Source organism: Plectropomus leopardus, chromosome 6 (assembly GCF_026936395.1).
Source record: "Plectropomus leopardus strain MGB_pleo_1.0 chromosome 6, ASM2693639v1, whole genome shotgun sequence".
In the NCBI taxonomy this organism is placed as follows: Eukaryota; Metazoa; Chordata; class Actinopteri; order Perciformes; family Serranidae; genus Plectropomus; species Plectropomus leopardus.
This window is the reverse complement of record NC_142181.1, coordinates 16,063,657-16,087,577: the sequence shown is the minus strand read 5'-3', so window position 1 is coordinate 16,087,577 and position 23,921 is coordinate 16,063,657. Positions and strand designations below refer to the sequence as shown.

The following is a 23,921-nucleotide window of genomic DNA, read 5'->3' as shown; positions in this document are numbered from 1 at the left end:
GCATCCACACACACAGTATTCAAATGAAGCATCAAACAGTGAAGATCTGTGTCATGAATGAAAAGACAGTAAAGACACAGAGATTCATCTGTGTCAGCAGAATGACTGACTGATATTGAGTCATTGACTTGCACTGACTTGCTGGTTCAGTCTGGCGGAAGAACGTGGGCCAATGGAAATCTCTGCCATTCACTGCTATCAGATCTTACGGTATTATGTGAGTGTGTGTGTGTGTGTATGTGTGTGTGTGAGTTTAGTAAAGCTCATGTTTTAATGTTGCATAGTGTTATAAGTAACAGACACATGATTCACTCTTCAGACTGTTGCTTTTGTGCAGCGCTGTTTTGAGAGTCTCTGATTACAAGAATGAACATGTTCCAGTAAAAACTGTCGTGACAATTCACATATTTTATCCACATTAGCCCTTTGCAACCTGGATTGAAATTGGTTTTCTTGTACTGCATCCAGATGCCTTTCACAAGCTATTTAAGCCTTGAAACCTAAGCAAATTAGTTTGATTTCTTTTGAAAACATGAAGGAAAAAGGCAATAGGCAACTTGGCAAAACATGCCCCACGAATTCCAGGAATTTGTGGGGCGGGGGTGGGTGGGGGATTCTCGGTAAAAATGTCCAGAAAACAATATTATCTGTAACTATACTTCTGAAAAAAAAATTGTACAATCCCTCCATTTCACCTTTTGTGTTCTTTATATTCTATATTGTCATTTTCTAAATTTAAATTGCTTCTATATTTTTTTATCTTATGTCGTATTCGGTTTAAATTGACTATTTTAATTCTTCCTTTATGTTAATTGTTTTGCACCAAAACACCAAGTCACTCCCTGTATATGTAAATGTACTTGGCAAAAAAATGGGATTCTGATTCTGGATTGTGATTCTAAATTATTATAACCATATACTCTATTTCAAATTATATTATAAGAATTTTTTAAAATTTATTTATAGGATTTTTTTGGGGGGTTTGTGTTTGTTTCAGGTAATTTTTAATATAACTTTTTATTGAACTGCATTTATTTACCCAACACTGCAGACAGCATTTAAAAACAAAAGCAACATGACACAGAACATTTTTCCTCATATGGCATTATTTGCAAACGAATACCTGACAGATTATCTGAGATCATACCTTTAAAGTCACAGGGGGCTGAGCCCAAACCATGGTACGGGACATATTGTTTAAGTTTAAAAATGAAATGCACATTAGAATACATTGATAGACTAAATAAACTCCACAGGACTGATATAATTGGGCATCATCAGTCCTGCTGAATAAGTGGGGAGTGAATATGATGCTCAGTTTCTGTGTACAACAATAAGACATGTTGACCTGTCACAGGACATTAATTACATGACATTAATTAAAGCTGAATGCCATAGCTGCTTCAGTTTAGAGTCCTGTTATAGTGCATGCTGTCACACTGTCATGACTTACTGAGACAATAGAGCAGACGCATCGTTAGTGTCATTAGTAACATCTGTGCTTTTCTTACAAAGACCAAGGTACAGTGCACAATCACTTGTGCCATTAAGTGACTGGAGTTTCAGAACTAGACGTGGACAGACACCAGAAATAACTTTACAAATTAAAAACCTTTCTTGCTGTGTAGAGGAGGGAATATATTTTACCCAGTTGGTTCAAAAAGTCTTTCAAGATTTAGGACATTCCTTCAAAATGGTGGTAAGTTTTGTTTTGACAAGAGATTTGTTGTCAGTTCCTTCAGACCAAACAAACAGCCAACACGACCTGTTACTCTCAGCCCAGTTGTGATGTCACACATTATGTAGGCTGACTTTTGTCATCAGGAGGTGAAGGTGATGGTGGGCATGTGTCAGACCACTGTTCAAAACCAGCTAAACCTTTTTTTCTTTTCAACTAATCATGAGTGTCTTTAGCAGCACACCACAGCAATTCACTGTGTGAGCAACCAAACCATGGTGTTTTTTACCAATCCATTCATGATTTTCCAATGGCTTTTGTGCCACCAAATGTGGCCGTTTTAAACTGAAACATCATATTTTTTCAAACAAAAACCATAGTGGTATAGGCATTTCTGTACTTACACCTTCTCCACAACATTGTTGAGAAAGTGAAGTTTCAACATTACAAAATAACATTGAAATTAAATGTATCCTTGGTTTGGAAAATAGTTAAATACAATTTTTTTTTCTCCCGGTGACTGGATTGTTTCTCTTGAAAAAAATAGAAATAAGATTCTAATTGGGGACAATTTGCATTGTGAGATAAAACATAGTTTGGAAGGGGACATTATGAAATAAAAACTGTGTGCTTATTTAAATATATTATCTCTACTTATTTATGTTATCTTCTTTTTATTCTTTTTTTATTTTATTTTACTTTTTTTTAAAAAAAAAACAAAAAAACATAATAATAATTTAGACCGATGTGGACCGTTTATACTAGATCCCCAGCATAAGAGGAGCCTTTACGAGCTTCAGCTGACAGGTTGTGAGCCACATGCCCTTGCTGGGAAAAGACAAAGACCGACAGAGGGGGTTTACACACACACACACACACACACACACACACACACGCTGACGGGAGTTTCAGCTTGCAGCGGTGACGCACTGTGAGCTCAGAGCCAGCTCAGTGTTTATATCTTTTTTTCACACACAGACGGAGAGAGGAGCCAGAGAGAAGGGAAGCCTCGCTTACCGGCTTTGTGGTTTTCATCCATTCCCTCTTTTCATTACACACCGGCTTACTGAGTCCTCTACATGTGATGATGCTCGTCTCTGAACACTGATTTCGACTCATTTTATCACCAAACCGGTAAGTCTGACAACTCTTTTTTTACCCTGTTGTAAGAGTCTGAATGGCTGCTGAAGCCGGTAGTTTGGTCGTGTCAGTCATTGCCGGCTCGTGGGGCTTTTCTCGCCGCAAAGCCTGTCCGACCGTCATGACCACTTTTACGCACGGCGGTAACATGACATATTCATGTGTTTATATGAGTTTGTCTGAGATACAGGACATTATGGGGCACATTTCGATAACTAAATGTGGACGGAAAAGTCCCTGCTGTTCGTTTCAGTGTGGTACAAGGCTCAAGAAAGTATAATTTAAGATATGAAATGACTGAATGGAATAAGTTGTCTATGTTTCAGCAATCTTTGTTGTTTTTGTTTTAAATCTTACATAGATTTATAGAATTAGGATTTAGCTGTGATGTTCGTTCTTTCATGGCACTTCCCAGGCGTATAATTTTAGTCATTTTATCACTTCTTTCCTCGATTCTGTATCTAAATACCTTAAATTAACTTTATTTAACATATAATTACTATGAGATCTACTGTGTGCCCTGCTGTCTAATAACAGAGTGAGAGCTTGCTTGACGCACTGTAATGGGTACGTGATGACCTCACTGGTAGTATGATCCTCCTCTTCTCTTTTTAATGAAGTGAAATGTCTTGGCTCTGCCTTATTCTCTGTAATGTATGTATAACCTTTGATGATATAAAGACTCAACAAGGCCAGTTGATCATTTCAGTTCAAGTAAGCTTATATAGAGCATAATTTAAGTGGTATAGTATGCCAAAACATGTTGTATAGAGATTCATAGACAGAACAAACGCGCCTCTCACACACTTTTCTCTGTTACTGTGTCAGTTGAGGTTGTATCTCATCACCGTCACATCTCACACCATACTGGCGTGGTTCTGGCAGGATGTTCTGCTGCGTTATGTGCATACTGAGCAATGAGGGCAGGCTCCCTACACACACACACACACACACACACACACACACACTTACACAAGAGCCAAGATGAGACTGTCATTTTTGGCCGAGGGCTTCTATTGTCTGAGACCAAATTCCTGCATGCTTGTATCAATAAGAGGCTCTCTCTCATTCAAAGCTATACGCACACACTTCCACCAGAAGAGGGCCATGTACAGCTTCACTGGCTCGTCCCTAATATTGTTACGAAGCAGGCATTTTAAGGAAGGATTTACAAAGTTTGTTCATGAGCTCTGTCTTGTCACGGCACGTGTGAACAGAGAATTTTAATGTGCGACTCACAAAGCATTTTAAATCGTTGATATTGGTTATTTACAAGAAGACAAACTTCCTGTTTCCTGTCAAGTACTTTCACCTCTTCTTCTGGGAAAAGGCAGTGTCTGGATATTTGCAGTGTGATTAGTGAAAGTGTGGGAAAAAAGTGGGGAAAAAACTACCACGAGGCTTCTATCTGTTAGGCCAAAGCACATTTCATCACATTATATCTAAAGAGTGGAGGAAAGCAGAGAGTCTTTCTAAGTTCACAAGCTCATTTAAAGCCATAGTTGGTAACTTTTACATAAAATAACTTGTTGAAACTGTGTTTATTCACACAGTATTATATGAGAAAGATAATGTGTAACAAAAAGGATATTCCTCTGACTATTTATAAGTTATTTTCATAAAAGTTACAAACTATAGCTTAAATTAAAACATTCTGCTTTTACTTCTCTGTTTATGGCTTTGCCATCTTTTGGACCAGGTTGCAGCCAGAATTTATTTATTCATTTTTAATATTATTTTCTGTTTTCTTCAAGTGGTACTAAAACAGCTTTGTAGCATCGTGGTACATTGGTCTTTCCTTGAAAATAACTGCATTAATCAGTTTGCAAGATTTCACTGATTTGTGAGGGGACAATATTGTGTCAAAAGCCTCTCAGTAGATTATAGTTTGACTATTATAATTTAGATGTTTTTGTGTGTGACAGGTGAATGATTCCCTGAACAAGATCTTTAAACATGTTTTAACCTGCCCCAAAATGTCTTTGAATACTGCTGAGAATGTCTCTTAAAACACCTTTTCCTATTGACAGTAGCATATAACTTAAAATGTTGTTGCGTAGAACATAGATAATTTGTCTTTCTGTATAAGGTCTAGTGTGCTATGAAAGTGTGTACTGTGGATGTGTGTCTTTTTGGCAGGAAGCCACATTTTGTCCTTCATAGTATGTGCTCAACTGATGTTACAGCTAACTACACTGGGCCTGACATCTGAAATTATACCACACACACACACACACACACACACACACACAAACACACACAAATGCTTTAATTATGAGGTGGTGTGTGTAGTCGTGCATTATCCAGAGCCAAATTTAACCCCCATTTTGCGCTCTACCCCACCCAACATTTACAGTACATTGCATGTATTCACGGTTTTGTGAAGAGGCAAATGTGACAGGGAGAGAAAGGAAAGAAAGGATTGGTTTGTGTGTGTGTGTGTGTGTGTGTGTGTGTGTGTGTGTGTTGCAGGTTGAAGCTGATAACAAACTTACACATAGGGATTATCAGTGCACTTTAACAGACAGATGCTTCGACCCCCTTTTAGAGCATACAGTGTGCATGTGGAGGTCAAAGACACAGTAAGGCTTTAATTAGGCCATCAATCCTGTCATCTGTCTGTCCATCCGTTCAACCAGAGTGGTTGGGAATGCCTCCAGACGGTCTTCCGTCCCCGTGCCACAGCAGCCTGCCTGCCTCCCCAATGTCAGCCAGGAAACTCTATGCCAAAGAAATGCCCATTGCAGCGACCGCAGATCTTGATCCAGCTGGCTCAGCATGCTGCACACGCAGATTGCTAGAGGATGGGATGATAAAAGGAGGACCTGGACTTAAAACTTGGACTGACGTTTGCTCGAGCATGCAACCGCTCACATACACTTACAGTATGTGCATACACACCCAAGCTTAATTATAAGTTAATTTAATGGGCAAGCAGGGTTTGATGGACTGCAGCATTTACACCATGTATTCTCCTTCTTTATAGCAGATCTTCCTCAGGAGACAATCACGTCTTCTTTTAATATTTATTCTCTTAACTTCTGCACTCGGGAATTTACAGTAAACTTAGCAAACTGCAAGTCATGCTGCAGATGGTTTCCTTCAGTTGATTTCGTTCTTTTGAATTTGAGGAAGTGGAAAAGAGCCACATCCCGGATGTTTCTGCACCTTTGTGCCTGAAGATTACAGAGGTCGTGTATATCATAGTGTCATATTTTATCTCTAGGAGTTAATTTCCTGTGAATTGTGTTTTGCTCAAAAAAATGCCTTGAAAATAAAAACTGCGCACATATGTAACACCTTACTTCCTATCTGGGACCACGTGACACGATTGATTTTATACAGTGGTGGAAAGTACATTTACTTAAGTACAATACTCAAGTCGAGTTTTGAGGTTCTTAGTTAGACTAGAACTAACATTATTTTCATCATTAATTAGTTTGCCAATTATAATTATTATTGTCTATTAACTGTTCAAAAGAAAATAGTGATTGCTTAAAGGCTGTAGTGATGCCTTCAATTGACTTGTTTTGTCCAAAATCTAAAGGTACTCATATGACAAAGATAAACAGAAAATCACATTTTAAAAAAAAGGTTTAAGAAAGGAAACATGGTAAAGACATACTTTTAAATGACTCAAGTTCCGAACACGCGTCTCCAGGGGAAAGTCCTAATTTTTGGGGTGAATTACTTTAGGAAAACATAGAGTTTGTGAGAATAGCCTGTAATATTTGACAAATTTTCTTAATAAATGACTGAAATGATAGCCTATATCTAAATAGTTGCCAACTGATTTTCTGTCGATTAACTCATTGAGTTCTTTCCATTTTATGCTTCTTATACTTCTACTCCTCCTCAATTCACAGGAAAACACTGCACTTTCTACTTCATTTGATTTAATTAACAGCTACAGTTTTTAGTCACTTGGATGGTGAAAACTTAAAAATGTCAATGGAAAAATAAAAAAAGCCAGGAAGAAGTTAAATAGCGTATTTAAATTTATGGTAGCCTACAAAATTATATTTTTAGGCACTTCTTCAAGGTCATTTTCTTCCTTTTTAGTTTTCTTTCTTTTACTAATTTCTTGCTAATTTATAAGTAATTTATTCTTTCTTCGCTCATTGCCTTCTTCCCATGTTTTTAAAAGAAATCAAGTCATTGTACCCAGGTTTCAAAGGGTTAAATATCCCAACAGTATATAAAGCAGGTAAATTAAGCTGCAGCTCAGCCAACTACAACATTAAAGAACAAGTAAAATGTTGTAGTTTTAGCCGTTTTTGAATGCAGGACATTTACCTTAAATTGAGTATTTTTATTGAATGGTACAGCAAGTGTTACCAAAGAAACTGATGTAAATTCTTGCACCACAGCTTCCATATTATACTGACACGCTGTATCTGTCATGAGATTTAACTTGTGTTGCTCAGTCACATTGCATTAGATTGGCTTCACTCGGGACCAAAGCAGACAACAGTAATCTTGCCCTGCTTGACCTTTGCCCTCTGTCTCCTCCATCTGCCCTCTCACTCCCCACTTTTACTGTTATATGGCAGTCTTAAAAATAATCTTTAAAAAAAGAAGGAAAGAAAGTGCAGACGTCTACTACCGAGCCAGCTCTGGGGGAGGAAAGACAAATCTGCACGACGACCGCAATCTGCTCGCTGAACTCGCCAGTAACCAATCGCTGGCTTTTAGTTGCCAGAACAAATAACACACCAGCATGTCCGGGTCGATGTCTTTGTGACAAGGCACAAATGAGTGAGTGCGTGTCATGTTTTGGAGAGAATCCACACAATCCCTTATGTGAGGAGTGCAACAGAAATGCCCTGTTTAAAAACAACCACTGAGTAATGAAGATGTAGAAGCAGGAAATTGAACCTCTCATCCGTAGCAGCACTTTTATAGAGTTATTGAACACAACTCCAAACACAGCATTCTTAGCTCCATAAATATATGTGGATATGTGAGTGTGCATATCTGTGGTCGGGTTTGCATGTTGGGGAAAAACTGCAGGGTTGCTTATCTGCTTCTTTCACCCTCGTTCATTGACGTTTACTGAACTGCTTGCAAATGTGTACCAACTATTGCAGTACAGTCAGTACACATATGGATTTGTTTAACATTCCCAGAGGCCTGCAAGATTCCCTACATTTACTCTGGCCTCCACCCCTTGTACTCACTGACCTAGACATCCATTACAGTAACAGGTTGACATTAAATACACGTATATGCTTTCTTGACAAGCTGGAGGAGTAGATTTATACCACACTATATCAAGCTCATTTTACATAGCGATCTCGCCATAGGGCCACAACAAAGACCATTCATTATGCTGGCTTTGAAAGAAACAACACAGGCGTAATGCCACCTCAGTGTGTGATTTTATGTTGCGTTCCATTTACCTTAGAAGTCAGAGCTGGAAATGATGAGTTGATTACGTTCCAGTACAAGTCGGAAAAACCAAGATGTCCTCGGCAATACCAGTTCAAGTCAGATTAGCCATTGTTAGCAATACCAGTTGATAACAAGGCATTATGCTGTATTCTGTGCGTACATTTACTGTCTCAACATGTCCACACATAGATGTTGGACCGATCTGTGTGCATGACTTGTTTAATGAAACACAAGTCAGACATAAGTGCTGATGAACTGTATATTACTATAGCTTTTACTACCATATTGGATTTTAGGTTGGTGAGGTTCCTTCAGCTTTCCTAGTTGGAAATCTGATTTCAAGTTAAAACTTCTGACTGGAAACTTTTAACTTGCCAGTAATAGTGGAATGCAAAATGAGGCAACATGCCAGCATCCTGAAGGCAAAAGAGGCGTGACAGGCGTGACATGTAACACAGCAGCAATGGCCTAACATAAGACTGCAATTTCAAGACTGTACTGTCCCTGTAATACAGCAGCTGATCATATCCACTGCTAAGGAGCTCCTGGACCTCATTGTATCCTCAAATTGGCAGACATTTTCCATTTCTGTCCTTCTCTGAGTTAGCTGATAATTGCTAATTGCTGCTTTTTAAATGTCCTATGGGTGGGTCGCACAAAACACATTGTGAAATGCCACATCTGCCCTAACCCTGAAAGTTAGAAAAAGTTAGAAAATCTACCCAGAAGCATCCTTAAAGCACACTGATCCCCAAAGCGAATAGCACACCTACAATTTAGCATCACATTAAACAGATTAAACAGATTTTCAATACCATTTCATTAAAAAGTAAGTCTTGAGTTTCATGAATGAAACTTGTGTAGAAGGGACAAAATGTTTTCTCCACCTGAGCTCAGCTCTTAAATACAGAGTAGATTTTTCCACTCACTCAAACAGTAATTTACAAAATCCTCTGTGTTTGTTCGACAAATAGAGATAACATGTTGGAAGTGTTGTTTTTACACAGTTTAAGCATGTTTGTGTGCGTGAGAATGGGAATTGTTTTATTATAGCACACTGCGCATGTGTGTGTGCAAACTTTTATATAGAGCTGTAATGTGTGTATGGGTTGTGAATTATAATTTTAGTTGTTGTTGACATAAGGAGTTGATTTATATCCACAGTTAATGATGCTGGTGATGTAAAGGAAAATACCAGACTGTAAAGAAACACCTACTCTCGCACGCATTTTTGCAGCTCAGATCATCCCATGCTCTGCTTTTGTCACCTCTGATTGTTTTAGGGTTGTTTTGTAGCCAGAGGTGGTTTGTGGTTGACTTTGCTAAATTATAGCAAAGTGTTCTTGTGTCCTTGTGAAAAACACCATTTTTAAAGAAACTTGTGCAGTGTTGGCTTGTTTGTAATCAGGCAGACATTAAAAAATGAATTGCAATCTTTTGATGTAACTAAATGGAAATTTGTGCAAAACAGGGATAAATGACAGTTTAAAGGCACCGCAATCTGGTTTTCATGTCTGCCGCTTAAGTAATTTGACTTTAGAAGGGGTTAGAAATTTGGACGTAGTGTTTGGAAACTAATTTCAGCGGGGACTTAGCCTAAAGCATGTGTGAATTTACGACTGACTACAAGAAGTTGCATCTGTTTCTAATGAACTAAAGGAAAGGAAACATTTCTGTCTTACCAACAGAGTTTCTTTTGTATGCATAGGTATTCATGTTGGCTAATTAGGACATTGTGCTGTCACCCTGCTGTATTGTGGGATTGCAGGTTGCTGCAGTGGTATGACTCTGGCTGTAAACAAGCTGAGGACCTCACTGCATCTGTCTCTCTTGCCTGTTCTTCCTGTCACCCTCTTTCTGCACTCTCTCCGGTCAATTCAACCTCTCTGTTTCCACCTTGGTGATATCTGACAGCCAGTGTGCTGCAGAGACACAAGAGAGGCCCGTTAAGTTTCTGCCGGTGTACAGTTCCACTGGAAAACATGACGACTGACCATCACGTCAACCCAAGGACAACGAAGAGGAATGACGGACTCAAAGAGACAGTGACAGAAACGCATCCGCAGACAGTTATCAGACAAGCTCCCCATAATGAGGCATTGTCTAACGTAGAAAGCATAAATCAGCCTCTCATTTGCCGATAATGGGCACCTCCATTAAGTCAAACAGAGGGTATGGTTGTCCCGATCACGTCGTTGTCATACACGTGCACATTATCCCTCAGTCCACGAAATGTCTGATGGATAATGGAGTGTAATTACCTTAAACCTTTTTTTTGCCGGCTCAGTTCTTTTCTATTGTATTTCACTCCATGGGCCGTTAGATAAAGAGGTGTTCCCCAAGGCTGGACATGCTACGTGATCTAGTGGGCTCAATAGGTAGCCATTATTGGCGTGGGAACTTGGTGGTTGACTTTTTTTTTTTGCTTTATGACGGTGAGGGAAATCCATGTCTTTTGAAGTGCTTTTGAAAGGGTTTTGTCAGCCAGTTTTGAAGCACCCAAAGGAGCAGTCAGTGCACACTACATGTATTAACGCAAACGTTAGGCTATTCTGTTTTAAGCAAGGCCAAACTAAGTATAAATCTCTGTATTATCGACAAATTTTATGGAGTACAATGTCATGATCATGTCTCTCCAAAATTTTTTTGCCGTGATGTTAGAACTCACAAACAACTAAGAAAAATAACCCTGTTTTAAGTGTTATGATGATGCATTTGTGAGATAATCTAATTGTTTTTGAAGGGTTTTATGAGCCTAAAACAAAGGAGGATTTCTCATCTTGTGAGGAGAAAATAATCCTGAGCTTCTCTGCCCTTAGCTGACGTTGCATCATCACACCTAAAGAGCAAATGGCAAAGTTGTTGAAAGTAGTTGGTTAGAAGAAGGTGATGATTCTTTGCACTGTCATCATTATTCATACCAGTCAAATTTTTCCAGGACACAGCAAGTCAGTTTACTTCTGTGTGGCAAAAAGCTGTGAATCTGACCTGGTCTATGGTCAGGCTTAACCTGGTCAAAATAAAACTATTAAATATTACTATTTAAGTCTCAATGAAGTTTTATTATAATGTATTGATCAAGCAAAGCCTGAAATCCTCTACAGACAAACAACTTCTGAAACTGCATGCAATAGGACAGGATGTTGCAGGTGAATTTAGCAAATATCTTTGAATGACCTGCCAACAAATCATAGAACCACATGGCAGACTACTCCCTCAAATGTCTTTCAGGTAGGGTTATAGGCAAGTAAAACTATTAGATCAAGGTTTAGAAAGGTTGTTCAAGTATACTCTTCATAGTCGACCTTATACGTATATTGTGTTGTATATTGTAGCATATGCCCAATATTTATATTTTTTGCATATTTTATTTTATATTTTCTTAAAATGTATCTTTGCTTATTCAAAAGAGCTGATGCTGATTTACAATATGGCAGCATACTGAAGCTGTCTAAATTTGTAAATACTGCTGCTGCTAAACATAGAATTTTATAAGCCCCACTTCCACCCTAGCATCCGCCTATAGCCTCAGATTTCAGGTTTACCCCAATGGGGAAAGTTTATTCTTGTCACCTCAAAATCTCTGCTGTATTGAGCTCACTGTAAACTTGCAGGGATCGCTGTATTCACATAATACATCTGGGTTGGCTTACTGAACTCCCCTGATGTTCAAAAGACTCTTTGAATAGAGAAGCTTTAAATCAGCTGTTTGCAATTGCTCTAAAGTGAAATTTTGGCTGAAAACCCAATGGAATTAAGTGTGAGACTGAAACAAGAAAGAGCTCTTGCCTAAAACCCACATATTTAAAAGACCGCAACTGCAATTTGAACTAATTCAGGCTTATTTATAGATCCTTGGTCTTCAACAGTGGGTCTGTGGCCCTGGGAGGTCCTCAGAGTTACTGCTGCAGGGCTGCCAAATCATCGTTTGGTAATTTCATTTGAGTTTTAATTTAATTATTAAGATGTAAAATGAATATATGAATCTGCCAATAATTAAATTATTGAATAAAAGAGTGAAGAAAGGCTGTTTTAAACTATAGACTTTTGTTATACCTATGTTTGCTGCCAGCATACATCAGCTGTGAAATCCAATATACATGGTGTTTATTGTCATGTGCATTAAAGTGTTATTTTAAGGTTATAAGGTTTAAGGTTATTTTAGGTCTAGTGTGCTGGATTTAGTGGCATGTGGCAGTGAGGTTGCAGAGGTAAAACTTCTCCCGAGATATGGTGGCCAATGCAAAAACACAAATAGCTCAAGAGCCAGCAACTGGTTTGTCCATTCTCGACCAACATGCTTCATTCCATGGTGGAGGACTCACTCAATATGTAGATACACACGGATAATTTTAAGGTAAGAAAAACACAGCAATTCTTATTTTCAGGTGAGTATACACTAAAGAAAATATTAATATTATTTACCATTTCTGTCAATAGATAAACCACCTCTGAATCCTACACGCTGGACCTTAAAGGCAATGGCAATACAGTAATAAAGCTGTTGGCTCAGCAGATGGTTCGTTTTATGATGAGAATTTGTTTACAGAGCTTTAAATATGGCTGACCTGTAAGCACGACTGACACTGACACTAAAATACATCATGGCATTGAAAATAAGCTCATTCAGAGTCTCATGTCTAACCAGAATTGTGTACTTGATGTACACGACTCATTGTTAGGAAGCCAATAACACGGCAGCTTGAACCCACTTTACCCATGATCTCTCCTGCCACTCAGTCACCTCACACTGAAAGGCGAGAGGTTCCACTCATTCTTGTGTTTCCTCTTTTGTGGTTCCTTCCTTCCTTCACAGCTTCATCCAGAAGGATTTCTCAGCTCAGCTGCTGCATGACATCAAGGAGCCAGAAAAAGCTCCAACACATGAGCTGCGACTCCGCTCCTCGCCCCAAAAACCGCCACAGAATAGAATAATGTCCGTGTTTTTGTCATGCCTTCGCCATTACTTCTTTATTATGGTTATTTTTAGGTCCTCTGAACAAAACAGGACATGTGACTGGTCATCTGATGTTGTCGCGACGTGTTATTGGAATGTGTCAAACAACAGCACCCAGGGTTTTGAGTAATTACTGTTTTACAGTTTTGGAGACATCGTCACGATCTTCACCCTTTCTTTTGAGGTGTTTTGGAATTTTTATCCTGTTTTGTTGTTGTTCCATAAAATGATGGCGACATCGTGGGCGACAGCGTCTTTTAGCGTCTTTGTTACGTGTGCTGGGATATTCTGAGAGGTGTAAATATCCTGTTATATCCTGCTCTTCTTACCCGCCTGTCTTCTCCCCCTCTGTTTCTTAGTTTGTCTTTCTTAGTTTTACTTCGTCTCCACCCATGCAGTCTCCAAACCAAAGCACATGTCCGACAGAGGCGTAAAGAAAGCCGGGTTTTGAAAAAGGAAACGTGAACAATAAAATGCAATTACAGGATTGACAGATCAAGAGCTGAGAGAGGTAGAAAGAGCACGTGGAAGGAAAGTCTGAGTTAAAGGATGTGAGACAACAATTACAGCAAGCAGACAAAGAACTCCAATTTCCCTAACAGGTATTCCAGTGAAGTGTAAATCATTCTTTTCATTGTAAGGTGCATCACTGCTGAAAGATGTTTTGGGAAACATTACTAAACATCACTCGCACTAGATTGAGATTAGTGCGCAGACTTGTTTAGAAAGGTAAATCTGGCTTCACACAAAGTGACCATTTTTGTGATTTCTCCATGAGGTCAGACAAAAGGCCTTCCAGAAATTTCAGAAAGGGTGATGATAAAGTCAAAGTAAAAAGATGCTGTTGTATAGTTATAAACTATGGTAAATGGGGGGATTATAGGCAGATAGAAAAAGAGTCAAAGATTTCGTAAAGCAATGGTTTGACATTTGGAAATACACATACTCACTTTCTTGCCGAGAGCTAAATGAAAGATTGATAACACTCACATGTCTCATGTCTGTTAAATATTAAGTTACAACCAGCAACCTGTTTGCCTGGCCTAAAATAAAGACTGGAAACAGGTGGAAACAGTGAGTCTGGCTCAGTCCAAAGGCTGTAAAATCCGCTTACTACCCCCTATAAAGTCAATTTATTTGTGTATATATATATATATATATATATAATTTAGTCATTTGTGAGAACAACACTGATGGTTTTATGGGGGATTAAGGGAAACCAGAAGACCGACAGGATGGATTCAAGACACTAGTTATCCAGTTAGCACATGAACAACACAACCACATACTGAAAGAACAAATAGTACTTATCATGCAGTTCTGCACAACAGCACAAACCATTTCTTTCTGCCAATCAACATGCTTCAACATGCTGAATCTGCCGTAGAAAAGCCACTATTGTGGAACATACTGTAAAAACTGTGTACAGTTGCTCACCGTCAGGCCGACATTGAATGGCTGACTGTCAGCTTGGTGTGTCAGGGCCCATAGAGGTGATGGTAAGCAGATTTCACTACCTTTGGACGGAGCCAAGTTATCAGTATCCTTGTTTTCAGTCTTTATGCTAAGCTAAGGTAACATTTTAGCTCTGTATGTAGACAAACGAGAATGATTTTAATCTTCTTGTGCAACGAAAAAATATATTTCCCAAAATGTGTAACTATTCTTTTAAAAGATGAGAGAGACTTCTGCGCTGCTGTTTGTCTGAGCAGAACTTTGTCCTGCATAGACTGCAGGAAGAGAAGGATGGGTGGCGGACACGCATGGACGCAGGGGCGGTCATGTGTCATGTAGGTCCAGTGGAAGTTCCACGTGTGGCGGTCACTTCTGTAGTGGGTTTGTGGTGAAAACCACAGACAAACTGGATTAAATTGAAAATGCATCACACGCAGACAGCGCTGGCATGGATCTCCTGGCTGTGAATGGTGGACTTCAGAGAACAGTGGTCAGGGAGCTGGCACGTTTTGAAAGTCCTTTTCGGACATGTGTTCACATGCAATTTGTATTTCAAGCACATTTTCACTCCATGTGTCACTGTTGAATACAATTACTACCTTTTATGTGTGGATAGAGAGCAGGGAGAACAGCTGAAAAATGTCTTTCCAAAAGATTTCTCTTTTATCAAACATCTTTGCATTGACTGGAATCCAGAAAGTCAAAAATGACCTTTAACAGATGTTTTTGTGCCCCATACTGGAATGCACAGGCCTTTTCCAAAAGGTCAAATGTGAAGTCAGTCTGTTGTATGTAATAATTTTTAGATTACATGCATCTATCACACTATAAATCAGTTTCACCTTGCTCTGCCAAGTTAAAGTCCAGACGTTTCAGTCACTGCACTTCTGGAGGTCAAGCGAGGTTCTCTGTGGAAATCCAGCATTCCTCAACCCATCTAACCCTGTCCAATTTGTTACTTGACACTTTCCAAAAAATAGCTACTTAATTGTAGGTCCCATTTTTGTTTTGCTCTCTCTATCATTGTCGTTTTATTGATCATTTTTTCATTTTTTTTCAGCTTGTGTGTTGTATGCGTTTGCACGAGTACATATCTTTGTGCGTGTGTGACTTGTAATTAGCCTCTTGCTCTGGTCTGTATGGCATTTTAAAAAATGGTTCTATATATATCACACTATCAGACTGAAGTTATAGCAACTTCACTCTCTGCCACTTTCCATCCCTCCCTCTCCCTCTCTTCTCCTCGTCCTCCATGGCTTTATCGGTCCCTCGGTTCTGCGTGTTGTTTTTTCAAACTAGTGGTTTTTCTGTCCTAGCTTTATCTTTCTCTTCCTCCCTAAAATTATGCTTCAGTAGCCTGTCATTGGCACGAGGGCCCTGCCGAACCAAAATCATAAACTTGTTACATTTTTTATTTTCTTGTTTGTGTAAGGCAACTTGGTGTTGGCTAGATGTTATGGCATTCCAGATGTGCGCGCGTGTGTGTGTGTTTCCTGCATGAATAAGTATAATGTAATACACAGATAATATGTTCAAAAATTATGTTAAGGCAATCAGCACACACTAATTGCGCATAGACATTACTGTGCAGGTGGATGTGCTGCGAGTCCTCTATGTGCTGACCACACACACAGAAAGAGAATGATTGGTTTTGAGAGGAGAAGTGTTGATTTGCTTGCTAACTTATGTTTAAAACATTATGTTTTGCTGTGTGGTCAGAGGTGAAGAGGTGCATTAATGCTGCCTCACCCCTCACACACACACACACTAACACACACACACACACACACACACACACACACACACACACACTCCGACAAACACACTTGGTTTTAGCTATGACAGAAGGGGCATGTCCGAAGGATGTCAGGGGTGTGTCTGTGGTCACAGTGACAGTATAAGACACATGCAGGTACACTCACTTTTACATTCTACACTAGACTTACACAGTTTTGTGTGAACTCTCTGAATTCCAGAGTTGTATTTTACTTTCATCTCTCACAGTTAAGAGCTTTATTTAATTTAAAGATTTTTAATCTTAATTTTCTAGTTGTGAAGTCCAGTCGGTAAGAAAGTTAGATTTGAGTTTGGTCCTGACTCAGCATTTGTAGCAGTATACACAGCATCATTACTGAGTTGTCACGGCAACTGTGTCAATCAGCTGCAAGTCTGGGGTGAGTATGTTGCTTTGTCTTTCTCCTCTCTCTCCCAGTTTCTTGCTCTTTCATTTTCATCTCAATTTTTCCATCTTTTTCCGTCTCCTCCTTTACTCTCTACTTTCTTATCTTTCCTTCCATCCCTCTTCTTTCTCCTCTCTTTTTTGTTTGACATATTCCAAATAGGCTACTGCTTATGTTTTTGCTCTCATCCTTGAATGTTTTACAAGCCTATTTGGGTCCAGCCAGTCTGTCAGTTACATTTTCTTCTCTTGGGAAAAAAATACAGACTAAAAAAAAGGAAAAGCACCTTTGGCATGTTTGGCTGTTTGATATGGTCATATTCTCAAGGACTGAGGTCGTTCACTGTGCTACGGAAGAATTTTATGTTGTGTGCGACTGTCATATCTATAATTTTAAAAGTGAAATCTCCACCACAAATAACCTGCTGCACGCTGACAGATCAAGGTCCCCCATGATAACACTGATCCTGTGTGAATTCACTGTCCTGTAATTCTGACCACAAATAGGAGCGCAGCATGCGGAAAAATTCTTGCAACATACTTTTGATTGTGTCAGTTTCTTTATTAATAGGATGTTGTGGAAAAAGTGATTGCAGGGGATTGTTTTTATGTAAGGGCAGTTTAAATTGTGAACACATGTTTTTTTTTAAAATAGGATTCTGGAGAGTCTGTCCTGGAAATGCATTTTTTTTCTCATTTTTTTTTTCTTGGGTGCAATGGATGTGTCACACATTAGATATTTTATCAAATGTTTAATGAAGTGAGTTATGCAAATCTGGAGTGTGGGCATCGATTCAGAACAGTTGGACATTATCATTCAGTGACATACGTACATTTGCTGTCAAATGAATTAAACCTTTGTCCTCTGCATTTTGGTATATTAGATTAAGCAGTGAAAAGTCAAATGTGAAGGTGAGTCAGTGCAAGTGTCTGGATGTTATATATGGACTCAAGAATTTAACATTGATATGTGACCTCAGATTGGATTACATTTTAGTCTGTTCAGTTATATAGAAGCATCAGTACAGGACAGTAATAAATACCGACCACTTGTTCTGTGTGCATATAGATATGTATGTATATGAGTGCATTGTAGGGATTTATGCTATCTTAAATAAGCTGTTGTAAAATATTTTCCAACTGCAAATTACTAACTTTAGACATGACATTGTTTGGCTGTTGCACCATGTGAAAAAATGAACTATAAGTGCAGACTCTAAGAAGACTTCTTTTTTTCATTCATTTCTAAAATCCCCCAAAACACTGCAAAATAAAGCAGCACAATCATCCTCATTTGCAATCAAAAGACAATTTTTCTAACTCACCTCAATCCCTGGAAATACTCATCTCAGCGACTGCTATCATCAAGGGTTGAGAAAGTCAGCATGTGTTCGTAAATGAATATGTTGTTGCATGAATAATTGCTTTAAAGGGTGTATTTGAGTACCTTCAACCTAAAAATAGCCACAGAAAAGCCCTGGTTCATTCACTCTTGTCCAAAAAAAGAACCTGATTCATGGTAAATGTTATTTACGGCACTGGCACCTGCTCACCTCCCTGTCACTCTGGATAATACACAAAAAATGACTCAGGTGTTTTTCACCATGTGAGCGTGTGTGGTTTTGTGTGAGTGTGTTTGCTTATGGACTGTATGTGTGTGACAGAAGTGTTGTAATCTCATCAAATATGTCATGTTGTTATATGTCATGTGAATTGGCACTTAAAAGGTCAATAAATCATATTTGCAATAAGGGCTCAGTTGGGTTGATCAGGGTGACATGGTTCATTTTTAGTGTCCAGTTTAATACCCATGTGTATGCGATCATGTTTTAAAATCTGAGTGGCCCTTTTGCTGACATGGATCTGTCTCCTGTCTCCTTGTAGATCATATGAACATAGAAGAATATATTGAAGAAGATGAGGAACCACCTTTGCTGCTCAGCTCTCGTCCTTCTCACGGTACACGTGCATTTGTGTGAATGTTTATGCCCTCCCAAAAAAGGATGTGTTACTCTATAGACCAGCTGCCATGTACATGAAGATTTAGTGAGTGAGTGCAAACTCCCACTGACTCATGAGCTTGTGTGTGTTCCAGGTGTTTGGCTGTGGTGGGACTGCAGCAGTGCAGTGTCGGTGGGGGAAAGGATGTGTGTGTCTGCAATGCCCCGCTGGCCAGGAGCCCTCCAAGGTGAGAATACAAACTGTTATAAAAATGATTAATAACAACCTTATTTCAGGGACATTGTTAATATATATTATATCACTGCTATTACATTTTATGCTACAATTGAGGGATGTTTAGTTCTTTGAAAGTATTTTTTATACCCTTACACACAAAAAAATCAACCCATGTTCCTTAATTATGCCTTCCTCCCAACCTATCTGAATGCACCTGTTTCAGCAGGGTCCATTTCTCCTTACTCTGTATAATTTAAGTAATACAGAACAGAATGTACAAATAACTTATGATATAGCTTGCTATAGCCATATATGAAATGTATGAATGAATTTTGATTTGCAGTAACCAAGTGAATTACTATGTATACACAGAGTGATGCTTCATTTTGTGATTCTGCAGCCTGTTTTTCTTGAATTCAGTAATGTTTTTTTCCTGCCAGGCTTGTGGGCAGATCCGAAGCCCAACAGAAGAGGTACATTGTCAACTGTGCCCGACTGGAAGCTTTTCAGAGGCATTTGACTCTGAGATTTGCCGCCCACACACTTCCTGCAAGATCCTCGGCCGTAAGGTTGCAACCCCTGGCACTACGACTTCTGATGCTGTCTGTGGGGACTGTCCACCTGGGTGAGCCCTACCTGTCTGCTTGTTAATCTTAATCCACATGCGGTTGACTGAAACTGCAGGTCTGACATTCAGAGTGCTTTGCTCAAACATGCGCCTCATAAACTTTTATTTGTTCTAAATTAAGTCCTGCGAACACACACGTACACTACGTCATTCACCACAATGGGCAGGCAACATCAAGCACCGTAGGACAAAATATGCCACAGGCTAAGACCACTAATTCATTCTTTTATTGTAGAATGGACCTCATCTTTTCTCTTCTCTCCATCCAGCTGTCTAATTATGCTCTTTTCTGCTCTTTCTTTCTCCATTTTCAGGTTTCACTCCACTGCCACAGGGGAAGTTTCCACCCAGATCCCCTGTGTGAAATGTAAGCATGATCCCGCAGCATGTTCTCTGACAATGTGTTTGACTGCACATCCTCCATTATTTGGTCTGGTTTATGCTCTTACATCCTGCTCTCTTTTTTCTTCCTCTTTTTTCTCTTAGCGTCTTCGCATGTCCGAACAGTGCGTACAGTTGGTAAAGGTCAATCCAGTGGTGCAGGCGGGCCAGTCAATGGCACAGTGGTGCGCAGCGCTGAGGAGAAGACCGCAGAGTACGCCGTGTTTGCTTTGGTGCCCATCTTCTGCGTGATGGGCCTGTTAGGTATTCTCATCTGCAACATCCTGAAGAAGAAAGGATACCGCTGCACCGCTGATAAAGAGGGAGGGGATGAAGAAACTGCCACACCACAGAAAGAAGGTGAGCGAGATGAAATGACAGGAATTGCAAAAAAAGGCAGGAAATGAAAAAGAGAAGAAAAATAGAGCAAAGATAGAAAGCTGCATGGTGAGTGACTGCTGAAACTAGCATTTATGTTCAGGTTGTTCTCACGTTCGCCCATAAAACTCATACACACATGTGCATGATGTGGTTAAGTGTTGTCAGGAGTCGGGGCAAAGCCAAGCCCAAAGGGCAGTGTCTTTGCATGCAGTCACAGTCCATGTATCTCTGTGATGTGACTGCACGCACATCTACGTGGGAAGCACTTTTTTTTATCTCTTTGAACTTTGACCTCACAGGGGTCATTACATGTCATGCATGTGTTTTTCTAAGCAAGCGCTGTTATTCTTGTATTTTTCCTATCTGAAAAGGGGGAAAAAAAGCATTCCCATCAACTCCCTGGCCCTCCTGACGTCAGAGAGAAACTGACTTGGGTAAACACAAAAAGATGTAAAAAGAGAGGCAGGGAATCTGAGGACATAAGGATGGGGGTGGTATTAACCGAAAGAGAGATTGATATCAATAAATGGAGAACTTTTAGTTTAGAAAGGAAAAAGTAGAGAGACACAGAGTGATTAAGCTATAAAACAAGCGTTGAGTTACCACACCCGTTCTGTGGTTTCCAAGTAACACGAGTGCTCTTTATCCCTGTCCTTTGTAAGTGTATTATATAGTTGTATTGTCCTGGAGGACTCTTACACCTGGAGTTCTGCTGCCTTTAACCCAAAGTAGTCGCCTGTGGTAGTTGTAATACCTGGTGTGATCCTGATGGTGAAGCAACCACCGTCTTTAGACCTACATGTTGTGAGCACAATGTGAGAAATACACCCATATTTCCTCTGTGCACATATTGTATTGTATTGATGTAGTGTTCCCAGACTTGTATAGCAGGTTAAAGCCTTGCGTTACACACTGTGCGTCATCTACTGCTCATAGCAGCTCTTTTGTCTGGTACATTTCCACATAGAATATATGACCTTTAGATAACTATGTCTGCTGCGAGGACTCACTTATGGTTGCACAAACTTATTTGATTTAGCAAACATTGCAGAATCACTTTTGTGTTCCCTTGGTTGCCTCAAAAAGTAGACATTGCTTAAAGCACTCGTTTGTTTGGGAACTATTGGGAAATTCACTTATTTACTTTCTTAGATTAGAAGACTGATACCAATTTCATATGTGTTCATGAGATATGCAGCTACAGCCATCAGGTGGTTAGCTTTGCTAACACAAAGTTTGGACAAAGTTTGGGAAACAGCAAGCCTAGCTCAGCCTACCAGCACTAAAGCTTGCCGATTCCCTATAACAAACGATGCCAGATTACAAACTGCACTAATGGTATGAAATGGTTCATTCCCATTTCCTAAGAGGGCATGGTCGTCTATACTCTGTATAACCCCACCTTGTTCTGAAGTGTTGTGAGGATTGTGTGGATAGATGAATGCAGATTAAGTAAAAAAAATGAAGTTTCTTCTTATTTTGCAGCTCTTTTTATCTGCTAGTTTAGTTTCTGATATTAACCCAGTACAAGATCATATCAGTTGCTGCCACAAAACTGCAATACTGTGTTGCTATACTGGGCCTCGAACAAAGTTTATTTCCCCTGATAATGCCATTTTAGTATCTAAATGTTTAGAATGCTTAGGGCTTTTGAAAAATGGGTCCAATATTTATTTCAGTGACTATGGGGTAAAAGGTCATAATCTGTGCTCGCAGTCATCTCTCCGATTGGAATGAACAGACTCAGGACCTGCTGCTTGTCTCCTATATGGGAGTGGTGCAAACCCACGTGACACAGACAGAGGAAATGACTCAAAAGTGAGCTTTCTCAGAGTATCAATGGTCTCTGAGCTTGCTAATTACATTAAATTGTAAATTGTAGTATTTACACTATGGTTTTGGTAGGAATCAAACCAACAAGATACATTATGTTTTAATAAGTGAGCTTTAGAAGTATTGGTAAGTGATTTTTGTGTGACAGACCCAGGCCAACATTATTTGCCAAGCTAAGCTACCCGCCTGCTGGCTGTAACTTCATATTTAACAGACAGCTATAAAAGTTGTATCAATCTTCTCATCTTACTATCAACAGTTAAGCACAGCGTATTTACCAAAACTTGCTACCACTGACTTTCAGAGGCTACGCAAAGAGCTCATCAAGCTTAATAGCTAAATAAATTACACTTTCAGGTATTATTTTCCTCACTTATTTGCTACTTTTTTTCTATTTGCCATATCACTATCTGTGTACCTGTGCAGTTAATGTCATTTAGTGTGTAAGCATAAACAGATTAAAAGGCTAAGCTGGTTTATCCCTCACTCACCTGATGGTACGCGGCTCAGAGGAAAGCTGTATGACAGCCAAGTAGTGTCAGACGTCAGGAGCGTCAGAGCACAGCTGCCCTCAAATATCAGACTCTCCGTCAGCATGACCCATGTCAGCAAACATTGACAGAGGTTTGCACAACACCTGCTGCTTTTGATTATGCTTATGGACTTATGTTAGGATTAAAACATTACATTCGGTAGCAACATTTTTCCCCATTTTAGCTACAAATACCCCCTTAGTTTGTGTCTTTTATGCTTAAAAAGCAAAGCTTCTGTGTTGTGTCCAAGTCTCAAGAACACATCACTAATGCTTTGTTGTAGATTTAGTGATCCAGGGCCAGCAGATTCAGATTTCATGACAAGTAGCCTATCACTGTTTCATCTATCACTAGCAGTAGCCAAAAAATGACATGCATTGCAGAATTTCAAAAAACTACTCGATCCTCCCATCTGCTCATGTATTTGAGACACAGTCTGTGTGAAGATGTGATTTCAGGCCTCCATTAGGACAGAAAGAGGTCATAGCAGCAGTCCTTCGGTCAGTGATCTTGTTTGCAGTGTTGCCTCGGTCTCTTCCTCTCTGAGCACTTTGTTGTGAAACTTTAGACATGCCTGCACCCAAAGAGAAACTCCCTCAACCCCCATCCCCTGCTGCTCTCTTTATCTGCCCCTGTATTTTCCATTCAACCCAATTTCTTGGCTCTCTAACACTCCCTCCGCCTTCTCATATGAACATGACACGACCCATCCATCTCTGCTTTCCCAGCCAGATCAATAATTCAATTGGGTCCTCATCCAATAGTCTCTTCTTTCTTATTCCTCTCGCTTCTCCTTCTCTGTCTCCTTTCCTTGTTCCTTTCTTGGTTCCTTTTTCTGTTAACCCATTTTTTGCTTTGTTGATTTCTTGGGCTTCCCTGTTTCTTGCTATTTCAGCTGACTACATGACTACATGTTGTCAGGAATGAAAAGAAAAATGGTATCAGTAGGCTCCAGAACAGAAAATTAACCATGACAATTAATTTAAGACATTATAGGGATAACAAGTAGCATTACTCTTAATGAGTAACTTCAATTTCAACCTCAATGCAAAGGGAAAAAAAGATAATATCTATGTTATCTATGTTATATATCTAATAACTATTTTGCAAATGTAGTGTTTTTCCATTGGAAACTCGCCACAGCAGCTGGGGTGATTTTAGGATACCTTATCACCTTCACCTCC

At 39.4% G+C, this 23,921-nt stretch overlaps 1 protein-coding gene across 1 annotated transcript in view; it reads left to right on the top strand.

Moving 5' to 3' along the window:
- The first annotated feature begins 1,545 nt into the window (after positions 1-1,545).
- relt (RELT TNF receptor) overlaps positions 1,546-23,921 on the top strand; it is a 31,584-nt gene continuing 9,208 nt past the window's right edge. Inside the window, exons 1-7 of the mRNA XM_042486706.2 lie at positions 1,546-1,699; positions 2,657-2,812; positions 18,688-18,762; positions 18,899-18,991; positions 19,422-19,606; positions 19,924-19,976; positions 20,096-20,350. Coding sequence (XP_042342640.1) covers positions 18,721-18,762; positions 18,899-18,991; positions 19,422-19,606; positions 19,924-19,976; positions 20,096-20,350 — 628 coding nt within the window. The 5' untranslated portion in view covers positions 1,546-1,699; positions 2,657-2,812; positions 18,688-18,720. The remainder of the gene's footprint in view (positions 1,700-2,656; positions 2,813-18,687; positions 18,763-18,898; positions 18,992-19,421; positions 19,607-19,923; positions 19,977-20,095; positions 20,351-23,921) is intronic.